At 50.3% G+C, this 27,531-nt stretch overlaps 1 protein-coding gene across 14 annotated transcripts in view; it reads left to right on the forward strand.

Annotated features, from left to right (window-relative positions):
- The window catches only part of EBF3 (EBF transcription factor 3), a 117,103-nt gene extending 109,943 nt beyond the window's left edge, over positions 1-7,160 (forward strand). For 2 of the 14 annotated variants that reach the window (XM_033131172.1, XM_033131174.1), the window contains exons 13-17: positions 304-481; positions 1,524-1,712; positions 2,213-2,302; positions 3,361-3,473; positions 4,504-7,160. In XM_033131172.1, the coding sequence (XP_032987063.1) occupies positions 304-481; positions 1,524-1,712; positions 2,213-2,302; positions 3,361-3,473; positions 4,504-4,521 (588 nt within the window). In that variant the 3' untranslated portion in view covers positions 4,522-7,160. Of the gene's footprint in view, positions 1-303; positions 482-1,523; positions 1,713-2,104; positions 2,303-3,360; positions 3,474-4,503 lie in introns of all 14 variants that reach the window. The other 12 variants (XM_033131176.1, XM_033131177.1, XM_033131168.1 and 9 more) reach the window with 11 other exon arrangements.
- The last annotated feature ends 20,371 nt before the right edge of the window (positions 7,161-27,531 follow it).

Genomic DNA, 27,531 nt, shown 5'->3' on the forward strand with positions numbered 1-27,531 from the left:
TGAGGGCCGTCCCTCTGCATGGCCCCATTTCTCTGACTGAGTCCAGTGCCTTCCTCACTGCCCTGAGCCCCTGTGCGCAACTTGAGGGCAGAACAGAGCAGATGCTGTGCCCTTTCAGAAGCCCCTGTAAATTATTTCCTAAATGACATTCTTTTCCCGTTGAAATATACATCTTGTCAGAGGCTGGACCAAGGGACCGCGGCCTGCCACCATTATTGGCCCTGGTCGGTGGAAGGGCCGGGCGGGCGGTGGGGGGCGGCCGGCCGGGCCTGGCCCTCGGTGACGGGCTCCCCTCCTGCTCAGGAGATCATCCTGAAGCGAGCGGCTGACATCGCCGAGGCGTTGTACAGCGTCCCTCGCAATCACAACCAGATCCCCACACTGGGCAACACCCCCGCACACACCGGCATGATGGGCGTGAACTCCTTCAGCAGCCAGCTCGCCGTGAATGTTTCAGAGACATCACAAGCCAATGACCAAGGTAGGCGGCCACGCAGGGCGGACCCCTTCCTTCCCCGACACCCCCACAGGATGGTGAGACTTAGCCACAGCTGACTTGTCCCGAGGCCAGCTGGATAGGACAGTGCTCGGTCCCCAGAAGCTGTGCCCAACAGCTGCCATGCAGAGAGCACGCTGAGGGCCCAGAGCCTATGCAGCAGCTATGTCGGCTGCCACTCAGTTTATAGTATTTGCTAGAAGTTTCCTTGAATGTATTCGTAAGCGACTTGGTTTTCCTTGAAAGTCTGGGGTAAGCCATAGGGTAGCTGTGACGTAGTGATCCGATGGGACCCTCCTTGGATATGTTGCATGGGTGGGATTTGGTTTCTAAGTTTGGAATGAATAAATGGACAGGAAGTCCAATTGCCCCACCTTGCAGCTTATCCCATAACACAGTGCCCTGGGCGGCCAGGGCTCGTGGTACCGACTGCTTGAGTCAGTTCCTTGAGTCCATTTTAAGTCCCCTCTTAAAACTCTGTGCAGGCGATAGTGTCAGAAAGCACCTCAGTTGTACTGCTGCTGGGCTCCCCTTCATCCACACCCCACAGCAGGAATGAAGCCACTGCCCCCTGCCCCCCTCCCCACACTCACAGACACAGCAACCATAAAAATGAAGACCCCCCAAACGGCCTTCCAGGGGGTGTTATGGCCACAAACAAGCTCTCCTTGTCAGCCATGGCATTTGAAGGTCTGCAGAGGCCGAAAGTTCACATAGTGGGGGGACAGACCAGGAAGCCAAGCTGTTGATAATTGCTTGTAAAGAGAAACGTGAAAGCAACTGACGGTTAGATCGAAGCGTGCTTTGGCGGCTGTCGAAGCCAGCAGACGGGACGGGCCTGGCGATGACACGTGCCAGGTTTGGCGTGACAAGGTTATGTGAGCTGCTTAGGGGCGTTAGGGCTGGAGTAAAGCGTCAGGTCAATTAAAAATGTTTAATATATGATATAGATTTGCGGGGAAACCCCCCCCAAGTGTCTCTCCCTGATAATAACGTTATTTTTGGCCGGGGGGGGGGATTTTAACAGTCGGCTACAGTCGCAATACAAGCAGCGTGTCCCCGCGAGGCTACGTCCCCAGCAGTACTCCCCAGCAGTCCAATTACAACACAGTCAGCACTAGCATGAATGGATATGGAAGTGGCGCCATGGCCAATCTAGGGGTCCCTGGCTCGCCTGGATTTCTTAATGGCTCCTCCGCTAACTCTCCCTACGGCAGTAAGTGTCTGTTTTTGTCACACGTCATCACACAGATTCATTTTCACTGCAAAGTCAAATGTGTGCATTGTTGGATGTTCTGTGATGTGAGCTACTGGATAAAAGGAAGGGTGGCCCCGGAGGCTGGGCGTCCACATGACGACCGTAAATTGACTTAAAACGGGCCCCACGCGATCACATTGGAAACCCAAACAAAATCGGAACCAAACGGGGCCGCCCAATTGGAAATGAAAGTCCAACACCAGAGTTTGCCTGTTATCCAGAGAGCGGCCAAGCCAGAAGCACCTCACGCGTGCCCTGCTCGCCCCGGTGTCCCCGGCAAGGCCGTGAGGGCTCTCTGTCGTGTTGCCGAGCCTGGCGCCGCGTGTCCTGACCTGTTTGCTTTGTTGCAGTAGTGCCGTCCAGCCCCACCATGGCAGCCTCTTCGGTCACTCTCCCTTCAAACTGTAGCAGTACGCACGGCATTTTCTCATTCTCACCTGCCAATGTCATCTCTGCAGTGAAACAAAAGAGCGCCTTCGCGCCTGTGGTCCGGCCCCAAGCTTCTCCTCCTCCCTCCTGCACCAGCGCCAATGGGAATGGACTCCAAGGTGAGCGGCGCTGCACGGGCCGGGGTCCCGGGGTGCTCCTGGAGCCCTGGAGGGACTGTCCCCAACCGCCTCCTGAGGGCAGGCCAGGCTGGGGCTGGACCGCACGGCCCGGGGCGGGGGGTGGGCAGTGCTGGGTTCTGTCCCAGGCGGCGGGAGCTGCGGCCCTCGCTTCGGGCATACTCTCGGACCCCTTGCACGTCTCATGGCCGTTGCATGCTCTCCTGTGGTCTGCCATGCTGCGATACCCTCCCCACCCCGGTATTCATAGGAATGACACCATTCGTTCAGCCCCAGATTCTTCCTCTTAGTTAATGAAAACCATTCCTCACCCTTCCAACAAGGCCAAAGTGTCCTCATGAAGCTCAGGGGATGGCGCCCCACGGGGAAGGAACCGCAGTTGTGCTCAGTCCCTCTTGGCAAACAGGCCTTCAGGGCCAGGGCACAAGCCCCTTCATGGCACAGGCCCTGCCCGATGCTCGCAGCCTCCTTATTCACGGGGCAGCGAAGCAGCCCAGGATGGGATGGTGGGGCATCTTGCCACCTGCGGAGCCCGTCTCCAAATCCGTTGGTCCTCTGGGCCCTGAGGCGGGGCCGTGGTTGTCAGCTGGGTCTGTGAGACATGCATACTGTCCTTGGCAAGGGGCACCCAGACCCAGGGCGATGCATGCATGCACTTGTGCTGGACGGCAGGGCTTTTCTGAGTCATCTCTTTCAAAGACTCACCAGGGACGGGCCCGCCCCGAGGGCAGCGGGAAGCACTGCTGCCCACCGATGGGACCATGTGGGGCAGGCACCCAGCACCTGCCCAGTTCCGGCTCCCCCTGGGCAGTGGCCGTGACGTATGTGGCAGGCGGGGCCACGTGAGCGCCCCCAGCTTGCACGTGGCTCTTTGGGATTTTCTGAGGCCCACAGGCACTGAGATTAAGTGGCCGCCATCTGGCCTCTTTCAGACACCACCCTTGGTATATGCTCCTCCCGGTGAAAATCAAATCCAGTTACTCCTTTAAAAAAACTGAATCCATTCCTCCAGTATTTACTGAGCGCCTACTATGTGCCAGGCTCCCTGCTGGGTGCTGAGGACGCTACCGTGGAGAAGACAAACTGGCCCTTTTGTGAAGTCGGTGGCATATTTCACTTTGATGAACTAATGCTCAAAAAAGGAACTGGAAAGGTATCAGTGATTTGAAATAATTGTCTTCACAACATCTCTTAGTGTGTGAGAGGGACGCCCAGGCCCCCAGAGTGCTGCCACCTGGCCTGGGAGGGAGCTAGCCGCGGTCACCAGAACTGCTTAAAAGGCAGGTGGCCAGGTGCCACGGCCCAGTGCCATGGCGTTGGGGCCCACTGAAAGCTGGTGCCGCGTAAGCAATGTGTACACACACACACACACACACACACACGCACACGCACACACACACAGGTCTTGGAAGTCATAAAGTTGTAACGGTGAGTCGGAGATAAATTAATATTGTTGAAATTAATGAGCTGAGAAATTGAAGCTCGCATCACTACATGAGCAAATGTATTAATATGTTACAGACATAAATTAATGAGAACGATCATTCTGACAAAAATTAAACAACACTAAAGTTAAAAGATTTTGAATCACATTCGTGCCAGGAGTTCACTAGAAAGCGTCCACTCTGCGTGGCATTTTAGCGCAGTTTTCTCTTTGATTGTAAGAAGAGAGAGCCCTGTTGCCGAGGCGGAGCTGTGACTTGTGTCTCCTCAGGCCCCGTGGCCTGGAGAGGGCAGGGCAGGTGGGCTGAGTGGCTTTGCTGCTGAGGACCCACGACTCACCATTACGATGCAGTGTGGTCAGCAGGTCAGAGGCAGGGCGAAGCCCAGGGGAATCGGAGGCACGTCCAGTTCTCACCCAGGGAGAAAGGGCAGGTGGTTCACGTCTGTGGACACAGGTGGCCTCTGGGGAGTCTGGGCTTCCATCTGCTCTAAACCAGCCACTGAGAGGTGAGGGAAGCACAGTGTTTCCACAGGAAGTCCTTGAGGAGGCCGCAGGGCGGTTGTCCCCACCTGCACCCCATCCCGAACTAGGTCCCCCCACGCCTTAACCAAGCCCAAGGCTGGTTAATGGAGAGTTGGGCAGACCCAACAGCAACGCTGAATAAAGCACAAAGAGAAGGCTGGGCCCCCCTCCGCCCGAGACACGGCCCCCAGTAACCAGGCTCCTCTCTCTCTTGCAGCTATGTCTGGGCTGGTAGTCCCGCCAATGTGAGGCCCTTTTGTTTACCTTCCGCAGCACCCAGCATCCAAGGACGGACTTCAGGGGACACGTTTAGTATATTCAGACATGCTGATGGAGACAGTATCTTCAAATACGTCAGCAGCAGTCGGAATGCTACAAAAGACTTTGTTTAAAGATTTTATTTAAACTATTAAGAATCGACATGCAAACAGCCTACTTCTTCATGAACAATTCCATTTTATTGACTGAACTTTTCTCATATTTTCACATTTCTCAGTCCTGAAGAACAAGGAAAACAAAGCGACGCCTATTTTGTATAAAGTTTCTGACTCCGTCTTGGCTATGTCTAGTACTTGCTATGTGTTGGGAGAAACTTTGTGAATGCACCGTTTTGATGATCATGAAACACTGATGAAAAATGCCTCCAGACATTTTTCTGTACTCATACTTAGATTCACAATGGTTGTGTATCTCTATAATGTGAAATATTTTTTTGTGGTGGAAAAAGGGGGCCAAGGAGGTTGAGCCATCAAACTGGAAGAAAGGATGACTATATGGTTAGGAGAATTGGGGGTGGCAGGGAGGGAGGGAGGGTTTATCATTGCTTACCTTCATCTTAATGAAACTTTGTAACTTATTGTAGTTAGAAATTGTAACTTTGATATTGAATTCTCTTGCCTTCAACAAGCACACTGACAGAGAAAAAGATGCTACTGTCTGTTGGTTAAAATATTCTCCCACTGCTAGAGCTTCCTGTTAAGCAAGTGTGATCTGCAACATTTTTCAACTTTTGCTAGCACTGTATACTATTGCATTCTTAGGCTACTGTGAGGTCCATGTTTCTTGTACCAGAAATTGTCCTTTTGACTTCTAGTTCCTTCTTCCCTAATGTGTTTTGTATGTGGTTATAAAATTGTAGACTTTTGTGATTTTGCCAAAGTTGTAGCTAAATATTTATACACTTGTCTTGAATTTTTTTCAGATCCACTTAAATATTTAGAAGAAACAAGTTTTATTCCTTATGTGTCTTATAAGGAATAAAATGGTCTCCATTCAACACTTTTCCATGAACACTTGCAGTTGCTAAGGGACTTTATTTTGTAACATATCAATTATAAATATTGTATTTATCTTTGAAATTTTGTACATTACTTTTCCCCCCCATTTTCTTTTCCTTTTTCTTGTCCGTATTGGTTTTGGATCGTGGCCTGGTGTTGAGATTCTGGGAAGAGCATTAAGCCAAGAACCGTCTCTTTGATCTGTTTCGTTAAAATGAACCAGTGTCCTTGCATTTCATTTGTACTTAAAAATTTTGCTATTGTTTAGACTTTCCATCCTTTTTTTTTTATTTTGAGGAAAAGTCAAATTCATTGTTTATTTTTATATTATTTTTAAGTTATCTGAACAAATACTTTTGAAAAAAAAAAAGTTTGTTGTATAGTCAAAACAAAACGGTGCCACCAGCTGTGACAAATCCTCGTAGATTCTGTGCATGTGGAACAGCCGCAAAGAGGCGACACCGTTTGGGGCTGTGTCCTAATTTTATTTTTTTTTGTAGAATGTAAAAAGTCATTTTAGCTGCCACCCATGACTTTGCCACATAGCTGAACTGTGTTTACTGGAAAAATTCAGAGGCCTAAAGTTTAAAATAAAATTTACTTCTGATGTTTTAATTAAAACGTTTGCCACATTAACTTCTCCGATGCCTTAAAAGTAGACTTCTTTAAAGAACCTTTGTGCTGTTCTATCACAGGCTTACACCACAATTGTTAATCAATATTTCATTTGGAGACTTACGGTGTAAAACACACACACACACACACACACACACACAAAAGCACAAACCTGGTGACACCTGTGTCACTCCTTTCTGTGTCTGATTCTGCTGCGTCCTCCCAAGCTCACCTCAGGTGCAGAGAGGTTTCGGGGGATCGAAACGACCGCTGGCTTTTAATTTTTTTTTTTTTTCGACAATACTTTTTTGTGTGGTCAGACCCAACAGCACTGTCTGTACTTTTCAAACTGGAATGACCTTCGGATCCTGTGCCTGTCAGTGCCAAACCTGCAGTGAGACCAAAAGGGTCAGCTTCCCCTGCCCGTGCGTTGCTTTGCAGACGCAGCTCAGCAAACGTTTTGCAAACTGCAGCAGAAATCAAACTTAACACAAAAAGGAGGGACTTTTAAAAAACTTTCTTGACAAAAAGCAAAACAATGCACAACTTAGAAAAGTATTCATTCAAGGGACTCAATAAACAAAACAGAATGTCCCCAGCGGTCAGCAGGTCACACTCTGGCCCTGTGACGGCTGACAAGGCTTAGCTACGTGGAAAAGCCTGAGAAGTGACTTTGGAACTAAATTGCCTCCGTTTTATTTTGTATCAGTCAGGGTTTGACCTAACAACGAGCTCGTGTGTACCCGTTAAGAGCGTTTGCAAGTCCCCTCATACCTGCACTTGGATTGTGTTTGAGAGTCACTAGTCAATGCCCTCATCGCTTCATTGTCTCAAAACTGAGCGCGTCACTAACTGCTAGATTTTACTGTTAAAGACCCTACAATAAGATGGTTTATCTGTACATTTTTTCAGATATTTAACTGTATAAAAATGTTCATTTTACACAATATTTAATTAAAGTATTTCTTGTCTGTGAATTTCACTTTGGGTAAGTTTATGTTTTGATTATTAAAGCGACGCAGAAACACCGTGCACACGTCCCATGGGGATTTCATTTGCATACCTTGGATCCCAGAGCTCTGTCTCGGCCAAGATGAAATCGAGTCGTAGAAGAAGCTTCCACAAGGTGAACAATCCTCCAGCCCTCACCGAACCTGCAGAGAGATTCTTGCAGTTATTTAGATGGGCCTGGTCCACAGAAGGGCCTGCCTGTGACTCCGTGTCAGACACGGGCCCCAGGAGCCCTGTGGCACCTAAACCATCGTGAGGCTCCCTGGGGGGCTTGGTCCCCTCACTCCCCCCAGCCCTCTGCTCCTGAACTGGAGGGTTTAGCAGGTAGAGAGCAAGTACCCCTTCCATCCCCATCACTGGGCCCCAGGAAGCACCTTCTGGACGGCACATCAGCAGCAGCCCTGGGTGGGCCGGCACCACTGAGCAAACCCCTGCCCGCTGAGGTCTGACAGGAGTGACGCCATGCCACCGCCCATTCCAGCTCTCCTGCAGTGGCCTAACAGACCCCATGCTCTGCACTGGCCGCTGTGGGCTGCGAGGAGAGGCACCGACTACGTGCCACCTGAGGGCCTCATTTAACACCTTGCCGTTCAGCTCCCTGGTCCGTTTCATTCCGTAGTTCTCATTTCCTCATCAATGAAAGGCTGTTTTTGCATGTTTTGGCTTGCAGCTCCATAACACATACACATAAGTGTGATCCAAATTAACTCACAAATGTCCTCTTAATTACTTGTTCTGCTGAGCAAAACAGGAAACAATTATTCAAAACATAAAGAAACTTGTGAATACCTTTTTCTCCTGTCAATGACAATAGGTTCCATTGACTGCATTCTTGTTTCAGCCTTAAAGAGACAGCAAAGCCAGAGGCTCGCGGGGTACAAAGCTGCAGCCTGCCCACGCCCCACTTCCCGCCTCCTAGGCTCCTGCCCAAGGTGCTGGGGGATGGGGGTGGGGGACACAATTCACCTCTTCCTACTCTGAGCCAGTGCCAGGAATGCCAGCTGAGGGGTGGGGGCCGGGGGCCTGCTTGGAGCCCTGCAACCTGGGGAGAGAGAAATTATTTTATGTTTGTGTTTCGAATCAGAAGCAAGAAGTACGTTCTCTCAGAATGTATGCCAATTATTGCCGCCTCTTACGGCCTTTCAGGCTTTTAAAGATTATTCAAAGCACTCGAAATGGGCTTCAATCTAATGCCTCATTTCATTGCATTAAACAGCCTAGTTAATAAAGAATCAATATATTCAAAGGGCAAGGTTATCTTTTGTCTATAAGGGGTGGTGTCATTCTGAACCTTTTATAGTTCAAATGCTGAAAAAGACCTCATGAAATCCATACTCATCAAGTGGGTCAACGAGAGCAATAAAGAAAGGGAACGGGAAGAAAGGCCGCCCTCCTTGAAAACAACTCCAGCCTTATCTCCTCGCGTGGAGCACCCAAAGAAGTCCTCAGAAAATGTCAATTTCTCATCGAGACAAGAGGCTATGATGCTCAGGTTTTCCAGAGAATACATACCATTAAGGGAAGGCAGTGGCGGCTTCGGCAGCCATTTGTAGCCGCTCTGGCCCCCAGCTGCGTGCTCCCCCCTGGCAGATAATAAGAGTTGTTGATAACTGAAGTGTCAATATGCCAAAGAGCGATTTTTGAATGTGAGTCCTTGTACTCTGAGCTCCCAGGCCGATCCCAGGCCCTGATAACGGCGCAGCTGCCAACGGACACCCCGGTTGGCCCTCACAATTAATGCGATGAATAAATCACACAAAAGAGTCGGGCTGCTTTATACTTGGTGAGACAATCCCCTGTTTTACCCTTCAAGGATTCCTTTTATGTTGGAATAAGGTTGCTTTTAATGAAATTTAAACTCATCAGAGGAAATCAAAAACCTCCAATCAGATTACAAATTGATTTTTTGGTCATTTGTCATTTCCCAGTGTGGAGCCGCAGGTTTCACAGGGAGCCAGCGTGCACGCAGCTCCCAGCCCCTGGCCTGGGGACAAACAGGAGCAGCTCCTGACCCTCGTGCAGACTCAGACACGGTTCTGACTCTGCCCCCGACTCACTTCTGGAAAAGTAAACCCACGACAAGACTGAGCGGGCGCCATTCAGCTCTGAATCCAGCTATGGCCTCATCTGGTGACATCCAGTGTCCTTGGCAGAGTTGACAGTGACTTCTAGGTCTTGCAGTTGTGATGCACTGATGGCCAATAGAGACACGTTATCCTGGGGCTGTGGTAAGTTCTGGTTCAAATCCAGGCCTTGAACATGCTCTGGGACCCCCACATAGAGCCACGCGGAGCCTTAGGCCCCACACACGGAGCTTATGGCCTGGGGCGGCGGTTGTGGTAAGTTCTGGTTTAAATCCAGGCCTGGAACCTGCTTTGGGACCCCCACATAGAGCCACGTGGAGCCCTAGGCCCCACACACGGAGCTTACGGCCTGGGGCGGCGAGAAGACATGGCCAACTCCTACTCAGCCATTCAGTCTGAGCGCAACGCTCGCTCCTTGGCCAAGCCTGCTGTGCCTCACAGGCTGGTTGAGGGGGGCCCTTCCCCATGTTCCCTCCCAACTTTGGGAGCCAGCGAAGGCCACCAGCCACCCAGGGGTTCACCTGAGTTACCTGGATGGTACACGGCTATACCCCCTCACCTTCCACCCCTATACTGGGGCACCTGGTCCGGACTCAAGTGTCCCACTGAGCAGCGGGGTGCAGTGTGGGTCTGGAAGAGCATTTTTTCCTCCTGAAAAGATTGGGGCAGAGGACAAAAGCCTGGTGGGAGCTGCCTCACCAGGGACGTGAACAGCGTTTCTGATTCAAGAGTGCTCAGAGACCACCTTCTAAACTGTCGTCTCTAAAGTGCGTTGAACACCCTACACATTTTCATGCAGCAAATAAGCATCATCTCTCACCCAGACTGGCCATACTGGGCAGTGCACATGGCACTTGTCACATTATCTCGGGAGTCCTCGGGTGCTCTGCTGGAGCTGGTCCCCCTCTCTCAGGGCACAAAAGTGCAGTTTGCAGAAGTGGGCTGACTAGCCCAAGGCTGGAAGGACCAGAGCCAGATGCCAAATGAAGTCCTCAGTCTCCAAACTGTGCGCTCTTTCCACCGACCGAGGTTGCAGATACCTTTGGGAATTAAGAAAAGAGAGAGACCATCTGGATGGAGCAAGAGCCACACCTCCCTGGGAAGGTCCCAACCAAGCTCATGGAGGACACATGCCACCTCCAGGGCTCAAGGGGCCTGACTCAGGGCCTGGACAGGCTGTGAGATGGAAACTGGCTTGTCCAGCTGACGTCAGCTCGGGCTCAGGAGCATTTCTTCAGGACACAACCAGTGTCACATGTCCACGATTCAGCAGTCGAAGCCAGAAGCTCATTCCCCAGGTCCTTTGCAACACACCAGGGGGCTTCCAAGGACCCCCCCACCCACCCAGTGCTCTCCCCGCCATGTCCTCAGGTCACCATGTGTCCCACCTGGGGCTGTAGGGACCAGGACACCTGTGTACACTTGGTGTCCCTCTGGTGTGTGCGGCATGTGTGGTGTGGGCAGGGCCAACAGGCCGAGTGCAGGGGCCATTCACAAGATGTAGGGACAGGAGGGCTGCAGGCTGGGGCCACTGAGGGCCCCCCAGTGCCAGAGGGGCTGGGTGGCAATCGCTGAGGCCGTCAGTCCACCCAGCCAGGGCTCAGTAAAAGCTTCTGTCACTGCCGGCAAAGTGACGATGGGGACAGGACAAGCAAGAAAAGAAAAGCAATGATTCGGGTAGCAGAGTCAGAGGCTGTGGGCAAAACAAAAACAGAGGGCCAGAAGGGAACATGGGGTCCCACCCGCTGCCCCGTCAGACCACTTCTGCCACTGCACTGATGGTGGGTCAGGGAGAGCTCACTCACCTGACAGTGGCTCATTAGCTAAGACCAAACCTGAAACTCGTGTTTCCACCTACAAGAGACCAAGCTTGTCACTGCCCCTCTGTGCCACCACCATGGGGCCACCAGAACCCAAGCTGGTGTGAGGCTGGAGTCTCCGATGGAGAGAGAATCCTGCAACAATTGCAACAAAGGGCTTATATTCCCAATATACAATTTTTGCAAATCAATAAGACTGGATGGACACCCTGAAGAAAAAGTGGGCAAATTCATAGTCAACTCACAAGGGAACAATATAAGTGATCGATAAGCTCAGGAAAATATATTCACGCTTACTTAAAAATGCGTATCAGATTAAAATAATGAGACGACTTTTTTTTCATGTGTTAAATTAGAAAAGATTTTTCTTAAAAGCTAATACTCACTTCTGTTGATGGAGAAACGAGCATTCTTACAGTTGTCGATAGAAGAGTAAGTGGTACAACCCTTCTGGAAATCAATTTGATGTGATATCAAGAGACAACAATGTTCACATCCTCTGACCCACTAATTCCACTTCTAGGAATCAATCTTAGGGAGACAGAGATTAGACAGGTCTATAAGTATAAGATGTTTGCTGCTGTAATATTTATTTTAAAAACTGTAAAGAAAGCACATGTCGAAAAGTAGGAATCATTAATTGAATTATGACATAGCCATGTAATAGAATACTATATATTATGTATTGTATTATGTATTCTATTAAGCTATTAGATCATGTTTTTGAAGTATATTTAATGAAATGGTAAATACTAATGACATAAAATTAAGTGAAGCAAGCATATAATACTGCATATACAACATCATCCCAATTGGTAAGTTTCTATGGAGAGAGAGAAAGCAAGGAAAAAAAAAATATGTGTGTGTGTGTGTGTAAAATGCTAGTGCGAATTACAGCAATGTGAGTTGTTGGTATACATGGGAGGTGAGAGCTCGCCCATGACACACATACTTCCCAAGTTCTCTCTGAAGCGGACATGCAGGAAGGACCCCTTGGAGAGCACGTGCTCCCCAGGGCCCCGGGAGGGTAACGGTCACCATCCTGCCTGACAGCCAATCAGATTGTCTTGTAGCATCGAGGCCAGATGTCCTGGGCGCGCTGGTGCTTCAAGGCCACTTGGAAGGAGCTGAGCTACTCAGGGTGGCAGGAGGTCAGAGACCAGGAAACTGGGCTGCTCACGGAGAGGGCCGGGTGGGGGTGAGAAGGATGCACAGAGGTGTGGGACCCAGGGCTGTGGGGCCTGGCGGGACGTCCCCTGAGAACCAGCTGGGTTCCCGGCTCCTGGTTTTCACAGCGTCCCTTTGGGCCTCATTCCAACATCACTTTATTTTAACTTCCTTGAAGGGATTTCTGCTTCTTGCAACCAAATAATTACGAACCAGACAAATTAGGAACAGAATTATTTTAAAATTAGTATTATAAGAAAATTCAAAAGAACCTACAAAGTATTAAATTTAGTAAGTGAAACTGAGCAAGGCTGGTGAATACAAGGTCAATATACAACCATATTTCTCTAACAATAATAGTTAATAGAATTTTTAAAACTACACTATTTACAGTAGCATAAAAAAATATCAAGTATCTAGGAAGATAGCTAGCAAAGTTATAGAAGATGTCTGCCCAGGAAACCAAAAATTGTTCTGAAAATTTAAAAATCATAATAAATGGAGGTATGTACCATACTCATGGATTAAAAAATGACTGACTGAAAAGACGCCGATTCTCCCTACAATGACCTTTAGATTCAGTGCAATCTCAATCCCATTCCAATAAGCTCTTTTCTTGGAGTTGACAAGCTCATTCGGAAATTTCCGTGGAAATGTGGGTGACCAAGCAGCCAAGGCAATCCTGAGAGTGTGTGAAGCTTAGAGGACTTAAACGCTGGTTCCATCGTCTCTGGCTGCGCTAATGAACCCCACAGACGGGGGCTGAAACAACAGCATTTCTTCCTCATAGTTCTGGAAGCTGGAAGTCCAAGGTCAAGGTGCTGGCAAATTCACTTGTTGGTGAAGACCCGCCTTCCGGCTTGTGGGCAGCTGCCTTCTCGCTGTGTCCTCACGGGGCAGAGAGGGAGGGCTGTGATGTGTCATAGGCCTCACTCCCTCCGTGGGTGCCCGTTCCTCATGGTCTGATCTAAGCTTAATCACCGCCCAAGGGCCCCACCTCCAAAGCCCATCACACTGTGGAGTTAGGGCCTCAACATATGAACTCGGGAGGCTGGGGGCTTGGGGGGGCACAGATATTCAGTCCATGACATTACCCAAACGAGACTGGAGCAAGACGAGACAAATAACCTGAAAGAATAGAGTCCAGACACAGCCCCCTCATACATGTCGCCCGATTTGTAACAGAGGTGACACTGAGAGCACGGGAAAAGAATGGGCTTCTTAATACGCTGGGCTGAGTGCAGTGGATCGGCATCTGGGAAGGGACGACTCTGCTGTCACACACAGAAGTGCAGACCAGGATATCCTAAGATATGATCAGTCCCCTGATGTGAAGAGGAGAGGAATAGTGTTCAGAGAACGAGGGAACAGAGGTGATAAAACCCAAGTCAGGAGAATACCCAGGAACTCTGAGCTGAAGCAGTGACCAGATGGAGAGAGGAAGGCCCATCTGCGCGGGCAGGCTGGTGATGAGGGCTCAGGCTTGCAGGATACAGGGCCTTGCAGGGGCGGAACAAACCCCAAACCGAATCCCCTCCACCTTGAGTTTGTCCACCTCGGACTGCATCAATGCCACCGACCGGGTGGGACCTTGCACCTTGCACCAGCTCTCACGGGGCGCTGGTAAAGCAGGTACTCTGCAAAGGTCAGCTGTTTAGAAGCACCCAAGATGCTTTCAGAAAGACCTGTGGTCTTTGTTGAAAGAAGAGCCAAATAAATGAAAAAGCAGCCCTTGTTCACGGATGGGAAGGTAGTATCGCTAAGATGGCTATTCTCTCCAGGTTAATGTACGGATTTGATGCAATCCTTATTGGAAGCAAAGCTGGCTTCGCGGAAGGAACCGCCAAGCTGATTCTAAGATTCACACGGCACTGAAGCCTCCACAACAACCAAACAATCTTGAAAAAGAACAAAGTGGGAGGATTCCCAATTTCCAATTTTAAAACTTAGAAAAACAACCAAAACAGAAATCAAGACAGTGTGGCGCTGGCATAGGATAGACAATGGATCAGGGAATAGAATGGAGAGTCCAGAAATAACCCCATGTATCTAAAGTCAACTGATTTCAACCAGGGTCCCAAGACCCCTCAATGGGGGAAGGGCAGTCTCTTCAACAAATGGTTCTGGGATGACTGGACATCCACATACGATAGAATGAAGCTGGACTCAGCACACCATACACAAAAGTTAACTCAAAATGGGTCAAAGACCTACATGTATGAGTGACAACTATAAAATTCTTAAAACACAGGGGTATATGTATGATTTCAGATTTGACAATGGATGTGACACATGTCTTAGATGTGACACCAAAATCATGAGCCACAAAAGAAAAAACAGATAAACTGGACCTCATCAAAATGAAAAACACTTATGATTAAAAGACACTATCAAGAGAGTGAAAAGACAACCCCCCGAATGGGAGAAACTATTTGAAAATCACATATCTGACAGGGATTTGTATCTAGACTATATAAAGAATACTTACAAATAATAAGAAGACAAAGGACTCAGTTCAAAAACGGGCATGATCTGAACAGACGTTTCTTCAAAGAAGATATAGAAATGGCCGAAAAGCACATGCAAACATGGTCAAAATCATTAGTCACCAGGGAGATGCAAATCAAAACCACAATAAGAAACAAGGACGGCCATAAGCAAAGTCAGACGATAACAATTGCTGGTGAGCACATGGAGAAATCGGGACCCCTGGACACTGCTGGTGGGGTGCAAAATGGGGCAGGCCCTTGGAACAGTCCAGCTGTTTCTCAAATGGTTAAACACAGAGTTACCATATAAGCCAGCAATTCTACTCATAGGTATTTACCCAAGAGAAACGAAAACATATATTCACATGAAAACTTGCACAACAATGTCTATAGCAGCATTATTCATTAAGCCAAAAGGTGGAAACAACCCAAATATCCATTATGAATGGATTTTTAAAGTGTGATGTGTCCACACAGGGGAATATTATTCAGCCATAAAAAGGAATGAGGTACAGACATGCTACAACATGGATGAACTCTGAGAACACTTTGCTACGTGAAGGAAGCCAGTCACAAAAAACCCCCACGTATTTTATGTTTCCATTTATATGAAATGTCCAGAGCAGGCAAATCTATATAGACAGAAAATAGAGGAGTGGTTGCTTAGGCCTGGAAATATGGGCAGATGAGAGGGTGACAGCTAAAGAAACACGGGAAGGTTTCTTTCTGAGGTGATGAAAATGTTCTGAAATTGACTGTGGTGATGGCTGCACGTATCTGGGAATAGACTGAAAACCATTGAATTGTACATTTTCAATAGGTGAATTGTATGGTATGTGAATTATTTCTCAATAAAGCTGTTATAAAAAAAGTCCTGTGGTTTTATCAAAGCATAAAAAAATCAGCATTGCTCTTCATGGAGAATTTCTCTTACGGCTTTTGGTTTTCCTGGGAAACCACATTTCCTGGAGAAAGTTGGCACGTGGGACCCCTTAGGGCTCCTGCAGGCTGTGCCCTCCATGGGGGTCTTCCCAGCCTTCTGCTGCCCAGGAGGGCAGACTACCTTTGTCACCTCTCTCCTTAGCACTTATTCCACTAAATTAAGTACAGGCTTTCCTGAATTAACTCCTGTGCTCTCACGCCTGAGACCATAGGCTCCTGAGGTGGGCGCTTTCCTGCTTGGAGGATCGCTGCGCCCCAGGACCCCAGCTTTTAAACCAAACTTTCAAGGAAATGGTGTTCTTTACCATGTATCCAACCACTGCAGGGGTTCCTGACCTCAGGTCCTGACCTTGAGTGGGGAGCAGTTACATCTTTATTTTCACCAACTTCTACAAAGTTTAGCAGTTCCTTCCATTATAAACAGAGGCAACAAGGCTCACGGGTTGTAGCGATTCCAGGGACTTTTTGCTGAGATCTCGAGAGGTTGTTTCTGGTTATGACGACTTTAGAATTCTGGTAATTAGGACACCTGTTGCTAGATTTTCTGACTTAATGCATTAATAACAGAGAAGCAGGCATATAACAATACCACAAATTTGATTTTCAGTGCTTTGGCAACTATTCAATGGCATTGATTTTCTTTGCAAACTGGTGTGTTTTATGCGCCTAAAATCATCGTTCTGAGACAGCGTCCATGGCACAGAAGGGAAGGAGGCCCCTGCTTCTGGGCTCAGGGTGTGTGGTTGACAATTCAGTTTTTTATTATCTAGTCTGGTTCTGCTCCGCAGCATGTAGATTTTGCGCTAGTTTTTAAAGTAACAAAGTAACAAAATACGTTCTTCAAAGCAACAAAACTACAAGAAGTCCTGAGGTCGGCCCCGCCACCCTGGAGGCCAAGGCCGCCCCAGACCACCAGCTCCATTCATAGCGTTTGTGGAAGCCTCACACAGATGCCGGGTGACTGCTCGGGCCTTCAGGTGGACCAGCGCTGAGGGGTTCAAGCCCCGGAGTCGAGTGGGGCCAGCCCGGCCGGCACAGAGCCGAGGCCCGGGAGGGAGGCAGTCCTGGGGATCATGCGGGGTCCACAGCACAGCAGGCACTACAGTGGGGGGGGGCGGAGAAAGACCCCCCCAAACACTGCCCTCTACCTTGGGTCCGTGAGCAACTGGCGGAGTGAGAGGGTGTTGGGTCACAGCCCTTCCTGCCCGGCTCCTCCGAGTGACGGCCACTTCTAAGGGCCCAGGACAGGTGGCTATGGACCGGACAGCACTCGGGGTTTGGGGCCTCGTGGCCTGGGCAGAGTCCAGCGCCCCTCTGAGGGGCAGAGACCTTCAGAAAGACAATCCGCAGTCTTCTCATCCCTGAGACGGGGCCTGTATCACTGTGTGCTCAGAGCCTGGCTGCCTGTCTGGGGCTGCTGGGCAGCTTCCAGCCATCTTGTACCCAGGTCTGATCCATGTGGGGGAAACTAAGAAAGAGACAGAGAAGCAAAGGCATTAAATGAAGCATCTGCACGGTGTCAGAGGGATTTCTATTCCAAAGGCAGTTCTATGGGCGACTAACGCTTCTCCTTGACAAAAATAAGTTTCTAACAAGGAAGTTACAGAGCAGCCCGTGAAGCAAGGTGCTGTAAGTCATTAGGGATTGCTGGTCCCTGCTAGGGTCCCGGGAGGGACTCAAGGACCAGGGGACAGAGAACAAAAGGAGAGAATATGCCTCGAAAAACACAGCTGTTCTCGGACACTGGAAAGCCGCTGATGCTTTTTCCTTCTTCGTGAAAGCTAAGGGACAGTCCGAGAATTTGCAGTCACTGAATTGGATCTTTAGGAAGAGAGGAAATGGGAGGGAGACCTGGTTACCTACCCAGAGTCCACTGCACCCTCCCGAGTGCTCGCAGGCCCAGGTGAGACACAGGTGAGAATCTGGGGCTCCAGGCTTGTCGCTGACTTTAAGGCGGGAGAGTGGCAGCTGGAGGCTCATCTCTAAACTGAACTGCTGTCTGGGGAGGTGCACGCATTTAGACTCGTTGGGGGGGGTGGGCACTGGAGCCAGCCTGTGTGGAGGGTGTGTTGAGAAAGAGGGACTACTGAAAAGAAATGCAAACCAGGTGCTCTGACACTCAGCTGACATCACCTGCGACAGCCGTTGCCAGAGGGTTTTCTGGGTTTCCTTAGAGACCAGATGGCTCGTTTGAGAATAAAGCATCTGTTTGCGCGAAACTGATGGGCTACGCCTTTTCACAACAGTTTGGCCCTTTGTGGGCCGAGCCAAACCTCAGAACTAGCCCCTGGGGTCCAGCTGGGTGTAGGAGTCTGGCGGCCCAGGTCTGCCCCAGTGAATCTGAAGCTCACTGCGGATGGGGCCCATCGGGGCTCCGGGACCTGAGTAGCTCCCCAAAATGGTTGCAAATGGAATGAGGACATCTTAGGTGTGGGCAAGAGTCCTGCCAAGAGCCTCAGCCACGGTGTGTGTACACTGAGAGAAGGTGTCACTGTCACAATTCAACACGCTGGAGACTCTGCTGTGTGGCTTTGTTGTAACTGAACCATCTTCATCAATCCCGGAAATCAATTGGTCGGCTGGCCTTGAACACACATGCTTGCTCAGATGTCCCCCACGCCCCGTGCATGCATGATGGCGTCTTCTAATAACTGCAGAAATAGCAGGAGAAAGCCAGCGGGACCAAGTAACCCTCGTCACCTGAGAAGCACCATGTACCACTTTGACACATAGTTCCATGTTGCAAACAATCGTGGATGCGTGAGAATTCAAGTGAGAGCTGGAGTCTAGGGCCGACTTTCGGAGGAAGAGCTTTTCAACCTCAAGCTAAAGAAGTCCTTCAATGTGCTCGGGCTCCGTGGCCGCTGCTGGGTAACGAGAGTCGACTGGCTAGGCAATAGATGATGAAACCTGTAGCCACGGAGGACTGAAATTAATTGCATTTCATGAGACTGCACCACAAGTTGTCGAACTAAGAAATGCTTTATGGTTTGGTTTTCCTTCTGTGTTTAGCCAAGAAAGCGGCATCGCCAAGCCCGGGACATGGACACATTCTTTCTCTGTGTGAAGCTTGTGGCTCCCCCACCAGCGCTACGTGCCTGCGCGTCAGGGTGGAGGAGAGGTGGTTCGTTTTAGTCCTAATGGGTGTATGGAAAGGCCACTGTCCTCCTTGGCTTAAAACCCACGCCTTAACGATCTCAGTGCCTGGGGGCGTGATGGTACATCTGCAGATGCCACCCCACTAGCTTTGCTTGTGAAAATACTTTTCTCCCTAAAGGACATCATTTCCTGGGCATGTGGGACAGACTGCACCACACTCGGGGGGGTGAGCATTTGTGGGGAGCCCATCATCGCCCAATGTTTAGAGGCCACGAGTGGGCAGGCCTGCTCCGAGGGCAAAGGGGGGCAGCTGAATTTGGGGGGGCAGCTGAATTTGGGGGAGCTGAGAGTACGGGCTGATGGGCTTGGGATCATCTTGGGTTTGCTCTTACCAGAAAGCTCGGGGGTGGTGGGGGGGCGAGCAGGACTCGACCCAGTGTTTGCCATAATGGAGACTCAGTAATGGAGAAAGTGGTCCTGGCTGTTGCTTTTCCCCCTAGAACTTTTCTAATCAGAATGGATCTCGCTGTCAGGAAAGCGAGAGGCCATGAGAAGTGAGCTATGGCGAAGGCGATTTCCTAGACCTGCAGACTGACGGAGCCCAGCGCACTTGGACCAGTTTTTTTTTTTTTTTTTTAGTCTAACAAGAATCAATATTTAAGATTATGCAATGTCCATACCAGCCCGAAGGAGCTGCCAACCCAAGGACAAGGGCTGCATAATTTACAATGCAAGGAATCCATTCTTTTTCAGAGGGGGAAGGGAAAAAATCAAGATTTAAGCTTTCTATCCTGGCCTGAACTTTTCTCCTCCATTCTTAATGGCCCTAGACGTAAATAAACCATCCATTTCGTTGTGTATGAATGGTCAGACTCTGAGAACAACGACAAGCCAGGTTTAGATGCCCGACCACGGGTCTGAGCCGACTGCCTCGTCAACAACCCTCATTTACATTCTACCCCCCTTACTGCCTTGTCCTTCAGCCTGATGAAGACCTGCCCGCGATGCTTTGCCCCTACAGTGAGCAGAGAAAGCCTTTTTATTGTCAGCTACTAATGGCTCTCCTGCCCCATATCTTTAATGTGAAGATTAAATATTTATAAATGCCTCGTCAATAGCATCCCCTAAGTGGGCCGTCGCGAAGCCACAGACGTGGGCCGAGCTCACTCATACAAAGTCAGAGGTCGCAGGTCAAGAGAGCTGGCCGCAGTGGCTGTGGACCGCATCTGCTGTCACCAGGACATGGCCGTTACGTACGGGGCCGGGCTTTTCCTCAAAAAGCCTGCACCACTGCCGGGGAAAATTTCCTTTGTCTCTAGTTACCAGAATCACTGACCTCTGCCACCCTACATGTCACCTGCCAGGTGATCCAATGGGTGACTTACCTGGACACTGTCCGTCTCAGGGTGTCTCTGCAGGAAGCACTGGCCCTTTCTGGAAGCAAAAGGCAAGGAGAGATGGGGTTTGACCAAAGCATAGCAGGGCAGGAGGACACGCTCTACAAGTCTCCAGGGGCAGGGCAGCGGGAAGTGGGAAGCCCCAGCACTGACCTCGGCCACATCCAGTTGTGGCTCAGGAGCCATCTTGACTCCCAGCTCACACCTGGCTCCTTCCTCACCTTGCCTCTTTCCCCGCCTCTCGGTTCCACCACATTGGCCTGTCACAATGAGAAGGCAGGTGGTTTGGCCACCAGCCGTGAACTGGCAGCTTGGTCCTGCATGGCGTGTGTCCGTGATCTCAGGGCTGGCTGACCAGGTGGCAGAACGAGATCGAACAGTGAGGGACTGAGCTGAGGGGATACACAGAGGAGGTGTCAGTGGCGGGGCCTGGAAGGCTGCATGGCCTCTGTCTCGTGAGAGGTGCTGCTCCCTGGCCACTGTGAGCAGCCGCTGATCCATGTGTGTGAGGGTGACTGGGAGCGGGGTCCCTGGCGGGGATGGCCAGCCTGGACACCACGATGGGGTCAGGGTGTGGGTTTCAAACAGGAAGTGTGCATCCTGTGTGCTGAAGAATGGCCTGGGCACCCTGGGCACAGGCTTGAGGGGCGAGGGCTACATAGGCGAACCCTGGAAGGCAGGGAGGGCGGGACTGGGCAGGAGACGGCCCAGACCAGGGCAGCCACGGAGCAGAGCAAGGCCACTGCGGGGGGACAGACAGTGGCAGGAGGATGGGGTGCAGCCACCCTAAATGAGACAGAGCAGATCTGCACTGTGGCCCACGTGAGCTCGGGGACCCCTCCACGTGACCCTTGGGGGCCCTGGAAGGTGAATGTGCTTCTACCCACATGAGTAAATGTTCTCAGTTGGACCAGATGGTCCAGTGAGGGTGTAACGGGCCTGGATGGGGGGTGGGGGAGCAGGAGTGACCGGGGCAATTTGGGGCAAGCTACTCAACCTTTTGGGGACATAGTTTCACCCCAAGGAGTGGGGGCAGTGAGGTTTGCCTGTTTTCCTTACAGGGCTCTTAACCTAAATGGGACAGTGGAGACTGGCGTGCTTTGATGGAACCAGGCGTGACACAGTGGGGTGTCAGGGGTGTAGCTGACAAAGGAGTGGCCATGGCCTGTGTGTGGACACAGGGAGAACTCACCGCTCATGCCACTGTGAGCTCCAGAGGACGACAACAATTGTTCGGTCTGTGCCACGGAGTCACCACTGGAGGCTATCGGGGTGGTGCTGGGCCAGGGGCACTCCCACACCCATCTGCTGGGGACTCGGAGGAAGGAGAATGAGGCACAAACACCCAGCTGCTTCCTGCACCCAGAACTTTCCTGCACGCTGGGCAGAGAGCAGAGGGCAAGAAAGGCCACCTCCTGTCCTGCCAGTGCCGCCCACCTGGGAGATCCAGAATCCAGCCTGCTCACAGAGGCAGTGCTGGGCTGGCCCAGGCGGGGCCGGGGCTCCCCACAGGGGAGGCCACACCTGTCTGCCACCTCTGGGGTGGTGGCACCTTTCCAGGAGACAGTGTCCACACGGTGCCCTTGCAAACTGTAAAGTGCTGCCCCAGTGTAAAGACTGTGCTTGTTTCCACACATCAGTGGGGCACGGACACTTCTTCAAGCGGCTGGGATCAACGTGACCACAGTCCTTCCTCAAAGCGAGCTGGAAAAGACCCACACAGAGCTAGACTGTTGCCAACAGGTTGGGACCAAAACGGGTGTGCAGTCCCGGGGAGCCATGGCACCGGCACAGCCCCACCAGACTACAAACGCCCAGAAGGCAGGCAGCTCTTGGGGTCTCCCCTGGACACCCCGTCATTGAGGGAAGGACATGAGTGTGAACCCTGGACCATAAATGTCCACGTCTCCAAGACAGGAAGGCGAGAGAGCTGGGATACTGCTCCTCATCGGGGCACGCTGACAAGGCGCCATCGATCATCACTGAGGCAGAACCGGTCGGCCTTCCAGGGGGAGACAAAGGCAGCGAGCAGCCGGGAGGACCTGCACCCCTGGAGGGCCCGTTGGGGGCGGCGGCGCTGTGAGCGGCTGTGATGATGATGAACACGCATTGATTTCTTTAGTGCCTCTCCGGGGCCCCAGAGCACTTCCTGCACTTATTGGAAAGTGCCTGAAACCAAATTGAAGACAGGCCCAGTGAGGAGAACGAATCCTAACGTCCAGAGCATCCCAGGGCTTTGGAGCAAATGGGAGACACAACAGGTACTCCGCCGCCCCGCTGCAGACACTTAAGGAGGACGCTCTGCCCCACTCCGTTCAATAGCCAGCCATTGCCTCGCCAGTAAAACCGAAATTAAGAGGTTAGTGTATACGCGCTGATGGCGGATGCACTCAGCTTTCAGTGAAGGACCTCCAAGTGGTTTGCAGACCCGCAGGCATTAAACGGTGCTCGGGGCCCCTCAGGGTGCACACAGCCTCCTGGGACCTGCTTCTTTCCCCTTGGGTGGGTGGTGCCCTGCTGTCCCCGCATGTTCCTGCCAGCCTGGCCCCCACACGTGCAGCCAGGGTATGTGCCGGGCCTGGCCAGGGACACCTACCAGGCTGCTGGGAGCTTGCCGAAGCAGCATCACTCGACGCCCAGGCCCTCGGAAAATAAAACCAGTGTCTAAAACTTTCTACTTGGAAATAATGTCAAATGTACAGGAAAGTTGGCAGAATAGAAACAGTATGGAGAACACCCAGTAATTCTTCGTTCATCTCCACGTCCTGCCACCAGCGTCATAACTGACCCCCTGACCTGCCTGCGTATATGCTTCTGAACCGCTTGGGAGGGAGTTGCTCACATTATGGCTTTTTATTCCAGACACTTCAGTGTGTGTCCCTCACGAGTGAGGGGGGCACCACTTACGGACGCTCGGCATAGTTCTCCACTCCAGCAAGCGCAGTATTGACACAACACTGGAGTCTACCACCCATGTTCCAGTTTTGTCAATTGAGCTGATAACATCCTTTATCACATTTCCCCCCTTTCTCATACAGGATGTCATCTAGCAGCAGGTATTGCAGTCAGTTGCCACGTCTCTTTAGTCTCCTTTCATCTGGAATATTCTCTCAGCCGTTGTCTTTTCTGATATTGATATTTTTGAAGAAAAAGCCAGGATTTCATAGCAGTTTTCACTGTGGGTTGCTGGGCTAGAAGAACCTGCTTAGACAGAACCGGTGTCCCACAGACACAGGGGTCAGACTCAGTTTCAGCCCTCCAGCTGTGGCCACACTGTGTTCGTAATCAGTGAATTGTGCCATCTGACACTGAAGGGTTGAGGCTTATTGGTGCCCGTTTGAAGGTGCCCCCAAAGTGGTGTGGGGAGGGAGAGGAGTACAGCTCTCCCCAGGGGCTCTTTTTGGCCACCAGCCCCTTGGCTCCCAGACTCACAGTGTAGGCAGCACTCCTTTGAGTTGTGCGAGTCTCTGTGAGGCCCGTGGACCTCAGAATCCTGGGGTGCTTGGTGGACCAACTCCTGGCTGAGTTGCACCTCCAGAATCACTGATGAGCAAGGATGCTGAGAAGTCCATTTCCCATTCAGCTGATAGCGAACTTGACCAAGACTGATAGTGAAAGTGGTTTGATTCTGTTCCTGGGCTCGTACCCCATGGAGCCCCGTGGACACTTCTGCAGAACCTGGCAGGGTCCAGGGAAGTCGGGTGAGCACCGCTGCCTCATCACCTTTTCCTGCCTCCGGTAACACAGGAAATAGAGACTTGGGAGTTGGTTAGAAGGAGAGGAGGAGGCCTGTGTGCAACGAGAGGTGGGGAGACAAAAGACAGTTAAGGCGACTGGTCAGGCCCTGGTCTTGCTGCCTCTGGCTGGGCAGACCCAGCACACTGGGCACTCAGCTCAGGGGCCCAGCCAGGGGCCCAGCACTCTCCTGGTTGGTCAGGGTCTCCACCTCCTAAGGCAAGACCACCCATGAATATGCAGACGGAGATGTGAGGAGACTGTCGGCGCTGGAGAAAGAGGGACCTGTGCTAGGAGGTGGCAGAAGCGGGTCAAGACCCTCACAGCATGTACCTTGGAAAATAGAAAATGTACCTAAAGAACTTGTAAATATGAATAAAAAATATTTCTAGGTAGACTGTTGAAGGCATCAGTTAGCTTCCTGTATCTGTGTAGGAGAAGATGTAGCAGAGAGAGGTGAGCTAAACAAACAAACAAACAAACAAACAAACAAACAAACAAACTGTGGTTTACAAGCAGAATTTAGAGGCACTATAAAAGAATCAAGACTAGCTAGCTGGTTGAAAAATCCATGTAGTTCACATTTTCAGCTTAACAGTCAGTGAAATATTCCTAAAGGAAGAAATGGTCTCAGAGTAAAGACTGATTTAAGTGTATGGTTGTAAGACATCAGAAAGATTTAAGGCAAAGGCAGTGCCTTACAGACCCTCCAATAAAAGACCCTTCTAAGAATCCGAGGGGCATTGTTTCATAGGAGCCTGACGTATCCAATATATATAGAGAGGTCCATCTTGAAAAGAATCACGGTTGGACTTTGGGGGACACAGAGAACACTCTAATACGATTTGTAGGAGACCTACAACACTTTTAAGAGAATTATATCAATAACAGCATCTTAGTAGGTACAGAAAAAGCATTTGATAAAACTCAACTCATTCACTTTAAAAATTCTCAGCAAGCGAGGAATGGAAGGGGACATCCTCAGTGAGATAACGATGTTCGCGAGAAACCCAGCTAACAGCATGCTCAGTGGTAAGACCGTGAATGCTTTTCCCCTAAGACGAGGAACATGATGAGAATGCACATTCTCTCCTCTTGTATTCAGCACTGACTGGAGGTTATAACCAGTGAAATAAGGCTAGGAAAGGAAACGAGAGGCATAAAAACGGGAGAGGAAAGCTGGTTACTACCCACCGGTGATATGATTATACACGGAGAAAATCCTAAGTCATTAGAAAGGAAACTCTGAGGACTAATCAGTAAATATTTTAAGGCTGTGAGATTCAAGGACAAACCAGAAAAAATTAATTGAGTCAAGGTCATGAGAGAGAGAGAAGGCAAGTGTGAGAAACTCTCACAGGTTGGTGGAGACGAAGGAGATGTGACATCTAAATGTGACGTGGTGTCTTGGATGGGATCCTGGAACAGAAAACAACGTCAGTGGAAAAACTGGGGAAATCTGATAAAGGCTCTATTAACAGCATTTGCCAGTGTTAATGTGTTAGTTTTGATAACTGTACCAGCGTTACTTAAGGTGTTACTGTTACAGGAACCAGCGTCAAGGGCATATGGGGACACGTATTACCTTTGCAACTCTTTTTTAAGTCTAAAATTGTATCAAAGTGAAACATTTAAAAATGCAAATGACATCAGAGGAGGCCTCCTGAGCACGACAGAGGCAGCGAACATGGAGGCAGCTCCGCAGCAGCTCTGCCATCAGGCCAGTTTTTCCTTTTGCATCTAGACGTTGTGCTCATCCTTCAACTTCCTTCCAAAGATTCTGAAGCCACTTAGTGCCCTATAAAATCTCTTGCTGCTTAAAAAATAGTCACTGCTGTGAAAATGAAAAGGCATGCCACAGGCTGGGAGAAAATATTTCTAACACGTATAATAGCCCAAGGAATTGCTTCTAGGATATATAGAGAACTCCTACAACTCAATATTGAGATGACAAATATAAAAATGACAAAAGTGCAAACAACCCCGTCACCAAGAAGATACAAAAAGAGCCAGGAAGCACATGAGCAGTACCAATGCCATTATTCACGCAGGAAATGCAAAAATAAAACCGCCATGAGATCTCACCTCACACCCATTGGGGGCACAACGAGAAAGGATGACAACCCTAAATGTTATACACATCGTCGGTGGGTATGTACGATGGCACAACCACTGGGGAAAACTGAAAGGATCTCTGCAGGTAAGTAAACAACTAGTAGCAATTACATCCTGATGCACGTACCTGGGAGGAATGCAGACGCCTGTCCACAAGACTTGAGCAAGCACGTTTACCACAGCATTCATTATAAAAGCTAGAACAACTCAGTGTCCGCCAACAAAAGGAGAGGAGACCTGTGGCATATTCTTACAATGGAATGTTAACGGCAATAAAAAATGCACTTTGGAACCAGGCAACAACGCAGCTGAAGCTCAGACCATGTTGAGAGCAAGAGCTCTGACACAGGGTGCATGTGGTACAAGTCCACCTGCAGAGGATTGGCCACAGCTGGACCGTGGCCACAGACCGCGGCTGAGCTGCGGCACCTGGGGGGCAGCAGGTGCCGACTGACCGCGTGGGGCGAGGTGGGCAGTTCCTGGAGTGATGAGAGACGCTCCAGACCTTTGTAAAAATTTTAAATTGTGGTAAAATATACATAAGAAGTTACCATTTTAAGTGTACAGTTCTGGGGCGTTAAGTCCATTCAGTATTGTACAGCCGTGACCAGTGTCCATTCTGTGTATGTACCACATTTTGTCCATCCATCCATCCATCCATCCATCCACTAATGGACATCTGAGGCTGTTCCTACCTTTTGGCTACTGCGAATAACGCCGCTGTGAACATGAGCATACAGATACCTGTTCAGGAGAAGTCCTGGATCTTGATTGGGGTGTTGGTTACACAGGGGCATATGCTTCCCTCATTCCATGGCACACTTACAGTCTGCACGCCCAGTACTCTCGCACCTACCATGATAGGCCTGGGGCCTCGTCCTCCACTCCCTCTGCCCCCTCACCTGCGGGCCCCCACCTTGGGGGCCTGGGAGGACAGCCAGCCCGCCTTCCCACGAGGCATTCTGGGAGGCGTGTTGCCCGTGGGGAATGCTGGGCTTTCCAGGAGACGCCGGTGGCTGGCCCCGGGCACCTCAGGGAACTCAGGCCTTTGTCTGGTCACCCCCAGATTTCCACTCTTTGCAGCTCAGCCCTGGAGGCAGCCTGTCCCCTCTAGAGTGGTCATGACCACCTGCAGTGGGCAAGTGGCCTGTGTCACAAGCCGTCCCCAGGGTTCCCCACATGGAGAACACCAGGCTCTTCCAGACCTTTGGGAGTCGAAATCGGGAGCAGTGGAGTCGAAATCAGCATAAGGCCTTCTTACTTTCCTTGAAGAAAGTTCTGTATTGCATTAATAAAGAGACGCGGTAGGAATCCTGGCAAAAATAATAAAAAAGCAGCTTTGTTGGAGAGGAGGAGCTGCAAGCGCTCTCTAGGGGATCTATGCCTACTCCTGAGATAATTCTTTTCCGAAATAAGTTTGAGCTGTCCTCAAAAATAATTAAAGCAGCTTACATTTCAGTGGAGACAAGTGGAACAGTAGAAATCCTGGAGGTA

The sequence above is a fragment of the Rhinolophus ferrumequinum genome, chromosome 16 (assembly GCF_004115265.2).
Source record: "Rhinolophus ferrumequinum isolate MPI-CBG mRhiFer1 chromosome 16, mRhiFer1_v1.p, whole genome shotgun sequence".
In the NCBI taxonomy this organism is placed as follows: domain Eukaryota; kingdom Metazoa; phylum Chordata; class Mammalia; order Chiroptera; family Rhinolophidae; genus Rhinolophus; species Rhinolophus ferrumequinum.